General features: G+C 37.3%; 1 protein-coding gene across 19 annotated transcripts in view; it reads right to left on the bottom strand.

Moving 5' to 3' along the window:
• Positions 1-19784, bottom strand: part of LRRC28 (leucine rich repeat containing 28) — a 193982-nt gene that overhangs the window by 140377 nt on the left and 33821 nt on the right. For all 19 annotated transcript variants that reach the window (XR_015150156.1, XR_015150155.1, XR_015150162.1 and 16 more), the window contains exons 4-5: positions 8904-8941; positions 8130-8267 (exon numbers count right to left, since the gene is read on the bottom strand). Coding sequence is in view for 10 of the 19 variants with exons in the window: in XM_086364826.1 (XP_086220952.1) it covers positions 8130-8267; positions 8904-8941 (176 nt within the window). In the remaining 9 variants the exon portion in view is untranslated. The remainder of the gene's footprint in view (positions 1-8129; positions 8268-8903; positions 8942-19784) is intronic.

Raw genomic sequence — 19784 nt, 5'->3', positions numbered from 1 at the left:
CTAGGCTTTTGGAAGAAAATGAGTTTAAATTTATTCTTCTGTAACAAACAATGATATAGTTTTGATACTAGAAGTGGGAGAATGCAACATATAAATGTTTCAATGGCATACAAGTTATATAAAAGAATACAGGTAAACAATCAGATGAGAAATCAAAGAACATCTAATAGGACTTTCACTTCCAGATATGACAAGGTCACTACACCAGACTTGCTTCCAACCAAAATACAGCAACACAACTAGTCAAAAATAAATAAGAAAACTGTTTTCAAGTAACAGAAAGGAAACAAAGGACTCTGATCACTGAAATAAGGGAAATACCTCTTGTGTCCCAAGCCAGACAAGGCTGTCTTGGCCACAACACAGGGAAAGGGAACCCAAGTGGAACACTGCAGTCTCACAGTGCTGAAGGTCACAGTTTGGGAGTTGAAGCAGCTAGAAAATGCAAGACAAGGTATTAAAGAGGAAAAAAGCTATGAGAGAGTGAAGAAGGGCTTAATAAATAAAATACTCAAGAGAACAAAAGAAGTTACTGCAGTAGAAGACAGATAAACAGAAAAAAATGTGGGGCAGAAAACTATATAAAGAAAAATAATAAGAAACTTTCCAATTTGGGAATCAAGAAAAGCCTATGCAGGATAAATATAAAAAGTCCTACATCATGGCACATCATACATAAACTGCTGACACCAAAGATAATGAGAAAATATCTAATGTAGCCATAGGAAAACACACATATGGGATAACAAAACTACAAATTACAACTGACTGCTCATTAGAAACAATGAGGTCAGAAAACAATGAAAGATTGTCTTTAAGAGTGCTTAGGAAAAAACCATCTTGTCAACCCAGAATCCTGTATCTCGAGAAAATATCCTTAAAAGTCCAAGGTGAAATAAAGAACATTTTCACAGAAAGAGAAATGATCATAGTTCATTGCCAGGAGAATTGCACTACAAGAAATATTAAACAAAGTACTTTAGGCTGAAGAGAAATAATACCAAAAAAGAGATCTACAAGAAGGAATAGAGTACAGGAAATGGTAAATAATGGGTAAATACAAAGAATATCTTTTTTTTAAATTGTGATTCCCTTTAGAAACAACTGATTGCTGCAAAATAAATATATTGTAGGGTTCATAAGTATGTAGAGATAAAATATATGATACAATAACACAAAGGAAGGGGGGTAAATGGAAGTATACTGTTGGAAGGTTCTTAAAATTTATGTTAAGTGGTACAATATCCCAAGTAAGCTGCAATAAGTTAAGGGTGCATACTGTAAATTCTAAAGAAAAACCTAAACTTTTCCTCTAAAGTAGAGGAAATAAAATGGAACACTAAAACATACTCAAGTAATCCAAAAGGAAACAAAAAGGAGGTAGAGAAGGAAAGGCAGGCAGAAACAAAACCCAAATTGCAATAGCCTGTGAGGGACGAGACCTCAATTCCAAGAAGAAAACAGAAAGTCAAGAGAGTTGTCACTTAAACCCTAACCATGAAAAGAAACTGGAAAAGCTACATAATTACAGCTTTTAAAATTTGTCAGAGACTGAGAACACCCAGAAACCTGAATCAACCCCAAAAAATGATAAGCATATTTTAAAAGAGAAGAGGTTCCCAGTGGCTAACACGCTTGACTGTAACAGGAGGATAAAGAATCTGCCACAGACAAGGGTTAAAGAGAAAGCAGTCTAACTTTGCTTTGAAGGGCTATACGTGGACTGGCACACTAGCATACAATCCAGAGGAGCCCCAGACACAGGCAGAGGCTTCATGAACTACCTGTGCCCCGCCGCCAATCACACACACACAAACTCTTTCCCACTGCTGCTGCTGCTGCTGCTAAGTCACTTCAGTCGTGTCCGACTCTGTGAGACCCCATAGACGGCACCCACCAGGCTCCTCTGTCCCTGGGATTCTCCAGGCAAAAACACTGGAGCGGGTTGCCATTTCCTTCTCCAAAGCATGAAAGTGAAAAGTGAAAGTGAAGTCGCTCAGTCATGTCCAACTTTTCGCGACCCGATGGACTGCACCCTACCAGGCTCCTCCATCCATGGGATTTTCTAGGCAAGAGTACTAATCTTCACCAAAAATGGAGGCAAGAGAAGAGAGTTGAGACCATCTCCACAAAACCCTCCAGGCTTTGAGCTGAGGAAAGCCTGAAATGGAAGGTAACAGGAAAACCAAGAGAAACTTTGCAGAAGCAAGACCCACTTTTAGAGAACAGGGCTGCCATACACAGGCCAGCGACTGGGCAGCAAGGCTATTACAGCTTTCAAGGCACAGAAAGCAAGGGGCAGAACTAGAAAGCAGAGAGAATTCTTCAACAACCTAATCACGGTGGTCTGTAAAGCAGGGAGACACCGCCTACAATTCAGAAAGATTTGGAATACCCCTATTCAAGAGGGAAGGACAAATTCAGTTAAATACAAATTAAAGCAACTCAATACAACTTCTCCATCACTACAGTTAAACAAAGCCAAATACTAGCAAAAAAAAGATAATATCAAATACTAGCAAACATTCAGAGTAATTAGAACTCTCATCTATTTCCATGAGAAGCATAAAATGGTATTAATATAACCATTTAACAAACACATGAAAAGATGCTCATCATCACTCATTATCAGAGAAATGCAAATCAAAACCACAATGAGGTACTATCTCACACTGGTCAGAATGGCTGCCATCAAAAAGTCTACAAACAATAAATGCTGGAGAGGGTGTGGAGGACAAGGAACCCTCTTACACTGTTGGTGGGAATGCAAACTAGTATAGCCACTATGGAAAAGTGTCAAAAACTGGAAATAGAACTGCCATATGACCCAGCAATCCCACTGCTGGGCATACACACTGAGGAAACCAGAAATGAAAGAGACACGTGTACCCCAATGTTCATTGCAGCACTGTTTATAATAGCCAGGACATGGAAGCAACCTAGATGTCCATCAGCAGATGAGTGGATAAGAAAGCTGTGGTACATATACACAATGGAATACTACTCAGCTATTAAAAAGAATACATTTGAATCAGTTCTAATGAGGTGGATGAAACTGGAGCCTATTATACAGAGTGAAGTAAGCCAGAAAGAAAAACACCAATACAGTATACTAACACATATATATGGAATTTAGGAAGATGGTAATGATGACCCTGTATGCAAGACAGCAAAAGAGACCCAAATGTAAAGAACAAACTTTTGGACTCTGTGGGAGAAGGCGGCGAGCATGGGATGATTTGAGGAAAAAAACACGGAATCATGTATATTACTATATGTGAAATAGATGACCAGTTCAAGTTTGCCGCATGAAGCAGGGCACTCAAAGCCGGTGCACTGAAACAACCCTGAGGGACAAGATGAGGAGGGAGGCTCAGGATGTAGGGACACATGTACACTCGTGGCTGATTCACATCAATGTATGGCAAAAACCACCACAATATTGTAAAGTAATTAGCCTCCAATTAAATAAATTTTTTTTAGTGGAAAAAAAAAAAAAACAACTGCTGGGCAATTTCTTAAAGTTAAACGTATACCTACGTTATGTATCACATTCCCCCTAAAAGATATTTACCCAAGAGAAATGAAAATGTAAATCCATAAAAAGTCTTATACAAGAATGTCTATAGGGATTCAGGTGGTGTTAGTGGTAAAGAAGCCGCCTGCCAATGCAGGAGATACACGAGATGTGGGTTTGATCCCTGGGTCGGGAAGATGCCTGGAGGAGGGCACGGCAGCCCACTCCAGTCTTCTTGCCTGGAGAGTCCCGTGCACAGAGGAGCCTGGCTACTTATGGTCCACAGGGTGGCAAAGGGTCAGATTTGGACATGATTGAAGCAACTCAGCATGCATGCATGCATATTAGTTTTATTGATAACAGCCCAAAATGAGAAAAAAACTGACATGTCCATTAAGAGGAAAATAAGTCATAAAGTGCAGTTTATACAATGGTATTCTACTCTGCAAAACAAAGATAATGAACTAGTGACACATACAACAGCATGGATGCGTCCTGAAACCTTTGAGTGACAAACAGAGAACTCCATGTCCCCATTTATTTTCAACAACAGATGAAATGAACCTATAGTAAGAGAAATCAGAATAGAGTTTGCCTACAAACAGATTGACTGGAAATGGTGTAAGAGAACCTTCTGGAGTAATGAAAATGTTCTGTATCTCAAATAAGATGCTGGTTACATGAGCACATACATTTGTCAAAACTCAGGGCTATACACTTGAGGAATTCACTGTATGTCAATTTTATCCTAATTTTTAAAAAACTTTAAAAAAGAGAGGATAAAAATATGAAGAACAAAAGAAAAACATAAGAGAGGATAAATCCATGATAAATTGTTAAAGTTAGGTATTGGGTATATAAGGGCTTATTATTCTATTCTGCTTAAAATTTACCATAAAAAAAAAGGTTTTTTAAAAGGCAACTGAATAATAATGTATTATGTATTTGAGTTTGCTAAGAGAGTAGATTTCAAGTGTTTGAACCACACACACACACACACACACAAATGGTAACTGAGAAGTGACAAATACGATAATTAGTTTGACTGTAGTACTCATTTCACAATATATACATATGTCAAAATATAACATTGTGCATTTTAAATATATACAATTTTTACTTATGCAAAATAAACAAAAATCAAGCCTTTGGGGCAGCTATTTTACATGGAGCTCTTTGGGTAGCAATTCACAGGAGCCAATTAGAGCTAGCTTAAGCAGTCTATGGGCCTAAACGGGGCTTCCCTGGTACCTCAGATGGTAAAGAATCTGTGTGCAGTGCAGGAGACCCGGCTTTGATCCCTGGGTCCAGAAGATCTCCTGGAGGAGGGAATGGCAACCCACTTCAGTATTCTTGCCTGGAGAACTCCATGAACAGACCATGGGATCACAAAGAGTCGGACTCATGAGCAACTAACACTTCACTTCATGGGCCTTAAGACCAGAATCAGTGATTGGGAAATTAGAGAAAACTTAAAAAGTCTCTGACTCCATCTTCTTTCGAGGTATCTACTTCATCTTTTTCTCTTTGTTTTCCTGCCCACATGGCTACTACCAGATTTCACAAGATTACATAGCATTGTGTAGAAGCCCAGAGAGAAAAGCGTGCCTGATTTCCTTTTTCACCCTCCTCTGTTCCCTCTAGTTCTCTTTGCTTCTCCCCTACAGTCTCTTTCAAAATGCCCAGGAAGAGAACTGGTCTTGCTTGGATTACCTACACCAGGATCAATGAACTGTGGAGAGAAAGCAACGTACAAGGGAGAAAAATGGCAGTACTCTGGAATCCAAAAGAAGGGGGAAGGGACACTCCCAAAGAATGGGTACTGACAAACAATCCAAGAGAACCAACTATATGAGTGATGGGCCTGTTTGAGAAATTCATAAACACACTGGACCTTCTTTACAGCAATATGTACGTACTCACAAACACCAAACTGTCCACACAATTTGAGGGCATTCATGAAGTCCCTGTAATCATTCTTAGATCCTAATTTTAAAACTATTAGCCATTTAGATATTTTAAATGTTTCAAATACTGCTCTCAAATTTTCAAATTTTAAATACTGAATGTGAAATCACATCCAAAGATTTTTCAACTATAAAAAAAACACACATAATAAAATATTAAGTCTTTCACATACATATAACATATAAGACTATACCAATAGCATGGAATAGGTATTAACAGAAGAGGCTGCTGCTACTGCTGCTGCTAAGTCACTTCAGTCGTGTCCGACTCTGTGCGACCCCATAGACAGCAGCCCACCAGGCTCCCCTGTCCCTGGGATTCTCCAGGCAAGAACACTGGAGTGGGTTGCCATTTCCTTCTCCAATGCATGAAAGTGAAAAGTGAAAGTGAAGTCGCTCAGTCGTGTCTGACTCTTAGAGACCCCATGGACTGCAGCCTACCAGGCTCCTCCGTCCATGGGATTTTCCAGGCAAGAGTACTGGAGTGGGGTGCCATTGCCTTCTCCACAGAAGAGGCTAACAGATATCAATTGGAGTCTACCGTCATTAAATGGACACCATATGGCAATTCCTCACATTTTTTACTACAGTTGAAATACTCTTCCATAGTATGTCCCTAATGATTGGGTACACTTGGTAAATGTGTACCAAGCCCCTCTCCCATTCAAATCATAACAGTGAAATTATCTCATAAAGACATACATAAAGTGAACTAAAAAATTAGTAAGATCTAGAGCATTGTATTTATGATGGCCCAGAAAAAAAAAAGAAACTATATACATAGCTTAATCAAAAGTTTCTACTCAAAATACATAGATACTACTGTATGTCATTTAAGCAAAAAAACAATACAAGCAACAGAAATAAGCTAGGGAGATAAAATCAGAAGTAAATGCTTCAAATCTATTATGAAACAGGTGAGATATAAATTTTAAATTACATGAAGGTAGCCAGGAAATCTATACCCTCCACTTGTTATTAGGAAGCAGTCAATGACATTATTAGTATACCCTTAACCTCTGAGAGTATATAATGAAAGGAAATGGCTACATTTTACCACAAAATGTTCTACATTACAGGAAAAAACAGAAGAACAGAACACAAAGAACAATGTTTTAATAGAGTTGTTACTCATATATTCTTTAAACGTATAGAAAAAGGCGCTTATGAACACAGTATTATAGCCATGCATTTTGATTCTATAACATATCTTTTATGAATTTCATATTTAAAAATACAATCAAATCTAAAATATTCAGTATTATATCCATGCATTTTGACTCTATATCTTATATAAGCTGATATATAAAAATATTCTGAAAATCTAAAGTATATCTTTGCTGATACGTTTTCTATACAATCTCTGAAAGAGAATCTAATTTCCTGAGTATGTGAATACATAAACTTGATGAAATCAAGCTTCATGATGAAGCACCATTGAGTCTGATTACATAAAACAAAATTTAAAGCAAAGATCATACTCCTACACCATATTAGAATTTTTTGTACTAAGCAGAGTTATAAAAAGTAAGACACTTTAAATGAAGTTAAAAAATATTTTTTAAGCAGAGTTAACTGCTATACTAATACCATTTTTGTATACAGTATTGAATGCATACATTAAAGTTGGCACATAAAGTCTAAAAATTAATCAACTACTGTTTCAATTAGAAATTTCTGTACTTGAAAAACCTTGGAGAAAGTATTTTTTAAATTATAAATTCATTCATGGATTTAACATGAGTAATTTTTAACAGTTTCATATATCCCTGAAGTTCTAAGGCAGGCAGTAATTTGTAATTTTGGATGAGTCATATATTCCACTTGGATACACTAAAAGACTCAGGAATACCAAGAGTTACTAGGTACAAATACTCCCAATGTGAGTGGTGTCTGCATTTTTTTTTCTGCATATTTTTGAATGCAGAGTACTTTCATGTTATACCTGAAGCACAAGCTATTTTTTAAATCATATTTCACTGATTTAAAAATATGGGAAATGATATAAGACAGAGGAATCTCCAAGAGTGCGGGTTCACAAAGAAAGGTCTCTGAATATCCCTTGTAAGAAAGTCAAAGGACTTAATGGTAGCTCAGGAGAAGGCAGGATTTTGGTACTGTCTATATGTACATCATAATCTAATAGGATGATCAGTAGGCAGAAGTGACAATTAGTTCAAGAACTCAAACTTAAATTCTGCTACTAAATTCTAGTATGATTCACATTAAATCAAAGTTAATGTACATCATTTACCTCTCTAGAGAATGAGAGAAAACACTGCATGTATCTGCTTTCAGACACTAAAATGCAAAGTTTGTATAAATTCCCTTATGTGAAATTCAACACTAAAGTAGCTTTTGGTACAAATAATTCACCAGGGCAGTGATTTGAAGGGGCACTGACTGCAATGCACAACTGTAGTAATTGCAGCTCAAAAATGTAAATGCCGTCTTTTTACATCTGCATCAGGGAAAAGACTTTTAATCATAGTCCATCCACATTCCTTACCATCCTCCTCTAACAAGTGGACAATCAGAAACTTACAGATATACCCAAAGCCCACTGCCTAGACACAAAGTGAGAAATATTAATAAAAATAGCCTTGGAACAGACAAGAAGCTTCTGTGCTACAGACGGTGATTACCTGGAGGTAGGAACTGCAGCTGGTTATTAGCCAACCGAAGATGACGTAAAGCTCTCAGACGACCAATTTCTGGGCAAACGATTTCTAAGGCGTTGTCACTAAGATCCAAACATTGCAGTTTCACAAGGGATCCAATGGCTTTGAAGAGAAAAGAAGGGTAAGAGCAAATTAATTTGACTCAAGTGTTAAGACCAATTTTTAATGCAATTAAATATTACGCAAGTTAAATATTTTAATACTTAATATCCCTATCTCTGGTGCTGACATAATAGTAAAAGCATATATCAAATTAATTTTTTTAAACATTTTTATTGCAGTATAGTATCAAACAACATTCTATGAAGTAACACTTCTACCTTAATATAATATAAACTTTAAAAAGATTACAAATAAAAATGTTAAAACAATGTAAAAAACTACTTGAATAAATAATTCATGAAATGATATATAAAGTCTTTTTTATCTAACCAAAATGCTTAACTTGATTTAATAAACTAGAAGTTATTTTATTATTTACCCAATGTCAATTTATCTGATAATAATTTACTTAACCATTATAAATATTTTAGACTTAATAAATTTAATTGTAACTGTTAACTAGACTTACTAATTAGAGGGAAAAAAGCTTTGAAACTAATAATGATGTTTTATAATTAAAATTCCCTAATACTCCAACCAAAATAGGTTTAAAGAGACAATCTGTTCTACTATTATAAAGCACAGATTTAACTCTAGCACCTCCTAACTATTAGTAAAAACTGAAAGTGTATTTACCTTCCGGAACCACAACTATGTTATTTGAGTGAAGATACCTAGAAAAAAGAAGGGGAAAAAGTTATTATCGTTTAGTACTTCTGCTAAATAGTCACCCTGTAAAATGCTCACTTAGAAATTTATTGAATATAATAAAAGGACCAGACTTTCTTTCATACACTATTCTAAATGCATAGCACAAAATAATTAATAATACTTTGAGAATAATACTGTATGCTAGAATTGCAAATATTAAAATTATTTGCTAATTCAGTTTCTATTTTAAAAAGCATACACAATAAACAATTATTTCTTAAGCTCATAAAACACATTACTAGTTTATCTAGTTCATTTTAAGTTATGAAGGTTTTCAGCAGAACACCTAATAATGTTAAGAAAAATCAACAACTGCTGTGTATAAGGAAACACAACTTTTAATTTTTAAAGGATAATGTCACAAAATAATCAAATCAAAGATATTTCAAGACAGCTAGGAGAACCAAGAATGAAGTGATTAAACACTTATCATTTACAACATCTGTAGAAATACTCAATTGTCAAGATATACAATTTATTTCACAGCAAGCGGAATTTTGTAAACAAGAAATCAAATTCTTTCCTAAAAATAAAAAAGGTCTAACCCACTGACAAGTCCAGGCAAGCCTAAGTAAATATCATTCCCCACTGAAGTATCTCTAGCACTCTCTGGTGGAGACATCATGCAATTGTCAGCAGCCAACTATTCAGAACAAAACAACAGTGACCAATGAAAATCACACAATAATAATTTTAAAAATAAATCTGTATCACTGATTTTGAGACCAGAGAACTAGATTTTGATATAAACTATTTTCAGCAAAAGAGACACTGATGTATAGAACAGTCTTATGGACTCTGTGGGAGAGGGAGAGGGTGGGAAGATTTGGGAGAATGGCATTGAAACATGTAAAATATCATGTATGAAACGAGTTGCCAGTCCAGGTTCGATGCACGATACTGGATGCTTGGGGCTGGTGCACTGGGACGACCCAGAGGGATGGTATGGGGAGGGAGGAGGGAGGAGGGTTCAGGATGGGGAACACATGTATACCTGTGGCGGATTCATTTTGATATTTGGCAAAACTAATACAATTATGTAAAGTTTAAAAATAAAATAAAAATTAAAAAAAAAACTACTATCTTATTATACTTCATAATCAATCTTCACATATTTTAAACAGAATTTAGTCCTCTATATTTTATAGCCTAATATCAAATGTTAAAAAGTCTAATTACAAAAAATAAGAAAGATACAAAATTAATAAATTTAAGAAGATTTCTACATGCTGGATTAAATCAATTTTGTGTGGGTATTAACCTTCTGGGCCTAACACAATTTAACCAATTAAACCATTCTATGATTCATTTTATTCCTTGCTTTGTGCACACAAAATGATTCCCTATTTTATTTTTTAAAATGTGTCTATATTTTAAGGTAAGTATTCTTTAAACATTACTCTTAGGAAGCAATATGTAATTACTTAGTCAGATTACTCTAAAAATTCTTTATGCCAGAAAACAACATGTAATTATACACACACACACCCGTACACTATAAACACATATTTGCATGTGTTACACAAAAGGCAGAGTGCCTAGACACCAAAACAGAGAGATAACTGATTTTTCTGTAATCTGCAAAATATGTGCTTCAGTTCTAGTTCTACCTATATCTGTTCAGTGCAGTTCAGTCACTCAGTCGTGTCTGACTCTCTGCAACCCCATGGACTGCAGCACACCAGGCCACCCTGTCCGTCACCAACTCCCGGAGCTTACCCAAACTCATGTCCACTGAGTCAGTGATTCCATCTAACCATCTCATCCTCTGGTGTCCCCTTCTCCTGCCCTCAATCTTTCCTAGCATCAGGGTCTTTTCAAATGAGTCAGCTCTTCGCATCAGGTGGCCAAAGTATTGGAGTTTCAGCTTCAACATCAGTCCTTCTGATGAACACCCGGGACTGATCTCCTTTAGGATGGACTGGTTGGATCTCCTTGTAGTCCAAGGGACTCTCAAGAGTCTTCTCCAACACCACAGTTCAAAAGCATCAATTCTTCGGCACTCAGCTTTCTTTATAGTCTAACTCACATTCATACATGACTACTGGAAAAACCATAGCTTTGATTAAATGGACCTTTGTTAGTAAAGTAATGTCTCTGCTTTTTAATATGCAGTCTAGGTTGGTCATAACTTTTCTTCCAAGGAGTAAGCCTCTTTTAATTTCATGGCTGCAGTCATAATCCGCAATGACTCTGCAGCCCCCCAAAATACAGTCTCTTACTGTTTCCACTGTTTCCCAATCTATTTGCCATGAAGCGATGGGACCGGATGCTGTGGTCTTAGTTTTCTGAATGTTGAGTTTTAAGCCAGGTTTTCACTCTTCTCTTTCACTTTCATCAAGAGGCTCTTTAGTCCTTCTTTGCTTTCTGCCATAACGGTGGTGTCATCTGCGTATCTGAGGTTATTGATATTTCTCCTGGCAATCTTGACACCAGCTTGTGCTTCATCCAGCCCAGCGTTTCTCATGATGTACTCTGCATAGCGCAGAAGGATTGATGCTTTTGAACTGTGGTGTTGGAGAAGACTCTTGAGAGTGCCTTGGACTGCAAGGAGATCCAACCAGTCCATCCTAAAGGAGATCAGTCCTAGGTGTTCATTGCAAGGACTGATGCTGAAGCTGAAACTCCAATACTTTGGCCACCTGATGCAAAGAGCTGACTCATTGAAAAAGACCCTGATGCTGGGAAAGATTGAGGGCAGGAGGAGAAGGGGACAACAGAGGATGAGATGGTTGGATGGCATCACCGACTCAATGGATATGGGTTTGGGTGGACTCCAGGAGTTGATGATGGACAGGGAGCCATGGAGTGCTGTGGTTCATGGGGTCGCAAAGAGTCAGACACGATTGAGCAACTGAACTGACTCTACATATAAGTTAAATAAGCAAGGTGACAATATAACAGCCTTGACGTACTCCTTTCCCAATCTGGAACCAGTCTGTTGTTCCATGTACAGTTTTAACTGTTGTTTCTTGACCTGCATACAGATTTCTCAGGAGGCAGGTCAGGTGGTCTGGTATTTCCATCTCTAAGAATTTCCCACAGTTTGTTGTGATCCACACAGTGAAAGGCTTTGGCATTGTCAATAAAGCAGAAATACAAGTTTTTCTGGAACTCTCTTGCTTTTTCGATGATCCAACGGATGTTGGCAATTTGATCTGTGGTTCCTCTACCTTTTCTAAATCCAGCCTGAACATCTGGAAGTTCATGGTTCACATACTGTTGAAACCTGGCTTGGAGAATTTTGAGCATTACTTTGCTAGTGCATGAGATGAATGCAATTGTGCAAGAGTTTGAACATTCTACCTATATAAAAGGACTTTAAAATGTCTGAGTCAAAACAAGAACTAAATTATTCACTATTATCATTAAAATAAAAAAGTATATTTTAACACATTAAATTTATCTACATTATAATGAAGAAGCAGCAGTTTAGAACGTTCTCAATCCTGACTACACATAAGAATCACCAGTGGTCTTCAAAATATAGATGCCCAAGGCCATCTCAGGTTTTTCTGATGTGCAACCGATAACAATCATCCTTGGCAGAATGGATCAGAGAGTAGGTCCTGGAGCCAGACAGCGTGTACCTTTTTAGCCATGTGAGCAGGGGAAAATCAGTGACCTTTTCACTTTCTTAATCTAAGGAACTGGAGGATAATAGCATCAAGAACATTGGGATATTGTAAGGATTAAATGAATCAATAAATGTAAAGCCCTTAGAAGAGAAATCAGTGAACCCCACTGTTATAGTTATTACTGTTATCATGAGTCATCTGTAATCAAAGGCTTGGCAATTTTAAGTCCCTTCTCTAAATTTTTGTAATTTCAAATTAGTTAAAATGGTGGTGTCTCAACCTAATGGTTTTCATCAAGCTGTTTCTTCTACTCAAAATGATGCATTCATTTTGTGAGAATGCATGACAGTATAGCCACTTTGGGAAATGGTTGGCTGTTTTTTTTTAAATAAAATTATAGATATTTACTTAATAGTAATATGCCAAAGTCAGTGTCTTAATTTTGACAAAAGTTCTACAAAAATTGTATTAAGATGTTGACAACAGGAGAAACTGGATACCAGAACTCTGTATTTAGTATCTTTACAACTTTTCTGTAAATACAAAACTGTTCCAAATTAAAAATTTTTTTTAATTAAAGGAACAAGTCATTTATTTCCAGTCATGATTAAATAATAGGGACCAGATTTACCTAGTTGCTATAAGCAATAAGAAAACTGAATGTATTATATGAAACAATTATTTTCAGATACTGACAAGAGGCAGCTAGAGAGAGAGAAAACAAGTGAGGTGAGCAACTCACTTGTTGCTCACAAGAAATTGTGGCCAATTTGCCTAGAGGCAAATTGTGGACCGTGGATCCCAAACAAAGAATGCAAGTGTCACTGAGTTATGAAGATACACAGCAGTTCAGGGAACCCAAGGCAGCTGGACCTTGTGGACTACAGTTCTGGAGGAGAAGCACTACTGAAAAAAGAAAACAAAACTTCAAGGCAACCTTTGACTCTTAGCTGAATTGTAAAATTCTAACAACTGAACAGTCCACAGAACTCATACAGGGCTAGAAAGCACTCAAGTTCTGAGCAGCAAGGGTACCAAATCCTTGTTGATCACTTTGTGCATTTAAATGAGATGCTCAAAAGGCATTCTGTGGGTAATAGGGCTAAACTATCCCTACAGTAGAGGTTACTCTAGACCTGTCCTAACAAAGCATAAAGACAGACCATGAAAGGATCAAACTAAATTGCAAATAATTTTAAAGCCAGAACAAAGCACCACAAAAAGGAAGATAACAAAGTGTAACACTCAACAATTAGCATTTATAAGGTCCAGCATCTAATGAAAAAGTGCTAAGAATCAGGAAAATATGAACAATAACCAGGATAAAAAATAGTTAACATAAATAGATCTGGTATGACACAGATAAAGCAATTAGCAAATAAAAACTTTAAAACATAAATAATAATTATACCCAGGTATTCAAAGAAAAACATTAACATTGTAAGACAAATGTTAACATATAAAGAAGACCCAAATAGCACTTCTAGAGATCAAATATAAAAAATAAAAATCCTACTAGGTGGGATTAACAGCAGATTAGATATTGAACCAGAAAATATTACTAACTCTGAAAATAGAGAAACATAATTTAATTTGTCCTAACTGAAGCACATTAAAAAAAATAAAGACTGAAAAGAACTGTAACAGTGTGTCAGTAATTATGGGACAATATCAAGCTAACAACAGGTAAGAGTCCCAAAAGTAGGGACCAGAGCTAAGGGCATAGAAATAAATACCTAAAGAAATAATGTTTAAAAATTTCAAATTTGATGCTAGCTCTAAAGACACAACCTTTCAGGGATCACAGCCTTGTTGTGGTGAAGAGGCTTGTGTGATTCAATGAAGCTATAAGCCATGCCATGCAGGGCCACGCAAGACAGACGGGTCATGTTCTGAATGGAACAACTGATGGTGCAAATTTGGGAAAAGAGTAAGACAAGCTGTATATTGTCACCCTGCATATTTAACTTATATACAGAGTATATCCTAGGGCTTCCCAGGTGGCGCAGTGGTAAAGACTCCTCGGGCTAATGCAGGAAAAGCCAGAGACGTGGGTTTGATCCTTAGATTGGGAAGATCTCCTGGAGAAGGAAATGGCAATCCACTCCAGTTTTCTTGCTTGGAAAATTCCATGGACAGAGGAGCCTGGCGGACTACAGTCCATGGGGTCACAAAGAATCGGACATGACTGAGTGACTGAGCAGGCACAGACAGACAGAGTACATCATGCAAAACGCCAGTCTGTATGAATCACACGTTGGAATCACGATTGCCAGGAACAATAGCAACAACCTCAGATATGCAGATGATACTATTCTAGGGGCAGAAAGTCAAGAGGAACTAAAGAGCCTCTTGATAGGTATGCAAAGGGAGAGTGAAAAAGCTGTCTTGAAACTCAATATTAAGAAAACTAAGATGGGCATGCAGTCCTATCATTTCATGGCAAACAGAAGGGGAAAAAGAAGCAGCAGTGACAGATTTTCTTTTCTTGGGCTCCAAAATCACTGTGGATGGTTAACTGCAGCCAGGAAATTAAAAGATACTTGCTCCTCAGAAGGAAACCTCTGACAAATTTAGACAGTGTATTAAAAAGCAGAGACATCAGTCTGCTGACAAAGGTCCATATGGTCAAATCTATGGTTTTCCCAGTAGTCATGTATGGATGAGAGTTGGACAATAAAGAAGGCTGAGTGCCAAAGAACTGATGCTGTAGAAGACTCTTGATAGTCCCTTGGACTGCCAGTCAATCCTAATGGAAATCAACCCTGGGTATTCATTGGAAGGACTGATGGTGAAGTTTAAACTCCAATATTTTGGTCACCTTATGTGAAGAGCTGACTCATTGGAAAAGACCCTGATTCTGAGAAAGATTGAAGGCAAAAGGAAACAGGAGCAGCAGAGGATAAGATGGTTAGATGGCATCACCGACTCAATGGACATGAATCTGAGCAAACTCCGGGAGATAATGGAAGACAGAGAAGTCTGGTGTGCTTCAGTCCATGGGGTCACAAAGCATCGGACACAGCTTGGTGACTAAACAATGACAACAACAAAGACAAAAACCCAAGATGCTCAATGAATGTCAAGGATAATCATATGTCAAGCGAATCATAACAAATCATAACAAATTCCTGAAAACCAATATAAGAAACAGAAATTCTTCAAAGTAGCCCAAGGAGAAAAGACACTTTACATACTGTGGAAGAAATACAGGAATGTCTCTTCAGAAAGTATGCAAGCCAGAAGACAAAGACACCAAGAAAATGTTGAAAGGAAAGAAGTAACCGGCAACCAAGAACTCTAATTCCAGAAAACTATATATACGTGTGTGTGTGTGTGTGTGTGTATATATCAGAATTAAGACGCAGAATGTAAAGTAAGAAACTAAACAACTTTTAGCAGAGTAAAACACTATACAACTTAAAAAGCAGAGACATTACTGACAAAGGTCTGTCTAGTCAAAGCTATGGTTTTTCCAGTAATCATGTATGGATGTAAGAGTTGGACTATAAAGAAAGCTGAGTGCCAAAGAATTGATGCTTTAGAACTGTGGTGTTGGAGAAGACTCTTGAGAGTTCCTTGGACTGCAAGGAGATAAAACCAGTCCATCCTAAAGGAGATCAGTCCTGAATATTCATTGGAAGGACTGATGCTAAAGCTGAAACTCCAATACTTTGGCCACCCAATGCAAAGGACTGACTCCTTGGGAAAGATCTGATGCTGGGAAAGACTGAAGACAGGAGGATATGGGGATGACAGAGGATGAGATGGTTGGATGGCATCACTGACTTGATGGACATGAGTTTGAGCAAGCTCCAGGAGTTGGTGATAGACAAGGAAGCCTGGCATGCTACAGTCCACGAGATTGCAAAGAGTCGGACAGAACTGAGTGACTGAACTGAATTGAACTGAAGAACTCTAATTCCAGAAGGTAAAAATTATATATATATTTCAGAATTATGAAGACAAATGTAAAGTAAAAAAGTATACAACTTTTAGAGGAAAAAGGCAGAAGAAAATCTTTAGGGCCTAGGATTAGTATACTTGATACTAAAAACATGATACATAAAAGCAAAAATTGTTAACGTGGACCTCATCAAAAGATAAAACTTTCGCTCTGCAAAAGAACATGAAAATAGAAAGTATACAATGGGAGAAAATATTTGTAAACAACATATACAACCAAGGACTGGTTTCCAGAATATATAAAGAATTCTTAAAATTCTTACAACTAGAAAAAAGTACCCAAATAGAAAATGTACAATAGCCAAGAACAGACATTTCACTGAAGAAAAGATAAAGATGACAAGTATTTTAAAAGATGTCAAATGTTATTAGGCATTAGAGAAATACAAATGAAAATCACAATTAGATAAAACCACACATCTATCAAAATGAAGAAAAAAATGTTAAATAACGACATCAAAATAACACTGGTGCGATGTGGAGAAACTGGAACAATCACACTGCTAGGGGAGAATGTAAAATGGTATAGCCAACCTGAAAAATTATTTGGAAGTTTTTAATGAAACTACAAATTCAGATGAAAAGTGGCAGAGTAAGGACCTCCAAAAATTCTCTTTTCATAAAATTAACAAGAATACTGCCAAAAATTATTCATAAGCTACATGAATAAAACTTTAGAAGTTAAACTCAAAGAGCTGCAGTAACACAGGGAGGGTTTGTTTAAGGAAAGCGGCAAACATCCCAATCAGAAGACTAGGCTGTGACCCTGGGGCATTTTACTTGCCCCGGCCCTATGCCCAGCTCTCCAGCACTGCGGAGCCTGGAAACATGCTGCAGTCGCTTTCCCCTTTACCTGCAGTGGCCTGGCCAGCACCGGGAGGGACAGACCCAAGCTGGAGTTCACTCCCAGAGAACTGTCATTTGACTGTCTCATGGTTCCCTGAAAGACCCCACTTGCAAGTCTGTTTTTAACTTGATCTGACTACAAGCTTGCCCAGTACAAAAACACTTTCCCCAGCTGAGATAAATTACAGGCAACTGTTTTAACTTCACTGCTGCCTAAGACAGTAGATAACAGCTGGAGCAAACAACAGACAACCAAAAACCTTAAACAAAAAAATTGGGGAAGGAGATTTACAGAGGAACTTTGAAAAACTGGCATATTTCTAGAAATATACAAGATCACATGCATGCCCAGAGTTGCACATATGCTCAGGAAAAGACCTGAGAAACTCTAAGCTCTCAACTCTGCTGAAATTGAAGCTCTTCATAAGAAATGAAGAAGGGCTTCCCCAGTGGCTCAGATGGTCAAGAATCTGCACCAATACAGTATACTAATGCATATATATGGAATTTAGAAAGATGGTAACAATAATCCTGTGTACGAGACAGCAAAAGAAACACTGATGTATAGAACAGTCTTATGGACTCTGTGGGAGAGGGAGAGGGTGGGAAGATTTGGGAGAATAGCATTGAAACATGTATAATATCATGTATGAAACAAGTTGCCAGTCCAGGTTCGATGCACAATACTGGATGCTTGGGGCTGGTGCACTGGGACGACCCAGAGGGATGGTATGGGGAGGGAGGAGGGAGGAGGGTTCAGGATGGGGAACACATGTATACCTGTGGCGGATTCATTTCGATATTTGGCAAAACTAATACAATATTGTAAAGTTTAAAAATAAAATAAAATTAAAAAAAAAAAAAGAATCTGCCTGCAATGCCGAAGACCTGGGTTTGATCCCTAGGTTGGGAAGATCCCCTGGAGTAGGGATTGGCTACGCACTCCAATATTCTTGCATGGAGAATCTCATGGACAGAGGAGCCTGGCAGGTTACAGTCCATAGGGTGGCAAAGAGTCAGACACGACTAAAGTGATTTAGCACGTATAGCACACATAAGAAGTGAAGTCTAAAGCAAAGCTGTCAACTGTCCACCTAACTGAGAGGGGAAGGTATGCCACAATACATACACAGAGACCTCAGCAAGGACTGGGAGACTTAGCAGATTCAGGTAGTTAAAGAAATCTCTGCTTAGTCATTAGCTGACCACGAAAGTAACTGACCAGATACTTAAAAAAAAAAAAAAGAACAAAAAGGAAAGGGAAAAAAAAAAAAGAACAGAGAGTAGAGGAACTCCTTCTATAAGGCCAATACAATTGTGATACCAAATCCAGACAAAGACATAACAGAAAAGAAGACTACAGACCATTATCTCTTATGAATACAGATGTAAAAATCTTCAACAAAATACTAGCAAGCCAAATCCAGCAACATATAAAAAGGATTATACTCCATAAGCAAATGAAAATTATCCCCAGTAACGCACAGCTGGTTCAACACACAAACAATAAAAACATATGATCATCTCAATAGGTGAAAGAAGGAAAGATTATCTGATAAAATCAAATACCTTTTATACTAAAAACAGAAAATAAAGTATAGAAGAGAATTTCCTCAATTACATATGGGGACCTATGAAAAATCTAAAGCTAACACACTTAATGGCAAAAGACTAAAACCTTTCCCCCTATGATCAACACAAAGATGTCTAGTCTCTTCACTTCTATTTAACATTCTATATTCTAGCCAGGGCAACTAAGCAAGAAAAAGAAATAAAAGGTACATAGATCAGAAAGGAAGGGGACGCGCCTCCCGGGTTTCGGTTCTCAGGGCGGGCTGTGAGCGCGTCCGGAGGCGGCGTGAGCTTAGGCCCACACGCGCGCGCACCGTTTGGTGGCGCTTACCTGGCCCGGCGGCCGCCTGTGCGGTCCCCTGAGACGCCGGTTCAGGGAAAAAAAAAAAAAAAAAGAAAGGAAGAAATACAACTCTTTATTGGTAGATGACTTGCTCTTGTTTACAGAAAACTGAAAGGAATTCAACAAAAACAAGAAAGAGCTAATAAATGAGTCTGGCAAAGTTGAAGGATATAATATCAATATATAAAAGTCAACTGTATTTTTATACTGTTGTTGTTGTTTTAGTTACTAAGTCATGTCTGACCTTTGCATCCCCATGGACTGAAGCCTGCCAAGCTCCTCTGTTCATGGGATTTCCTAGACAAGAATTTTTATATACTAGGCACTAAACAATTATAAAGGGAAATTAAGAATATAATTCTATGTACAAAAACATCAAAAAGAATAAATTTAGCAGAAGAAATTCAGTATTTTTACACTAAAAAGTGTTCAATGTTCAAACTATAAAATTGTTGAAAGAAACTGAAGACCTAAATAAACAGAAAGATATCCCACATTCAT

The sequence above is a fragment of the Bos grunniens genome, chromosome 21 (assembly GCF_055505025.1).
Source record: "Bos grunniens cultivar Pamir isolate PY7600 chromosome 21, Bosgru_T2T1.0, whole genome shotgun sequence".
Lineage (NCBI taxonomy): Eukaryota > Metazoa > Chordata > Mammalia > Artiodactyla > Bovidae > Bos > Bos grunniens.
This window is presented reverse-complemented; position numbering and strand designations above follow the sequence as displayed.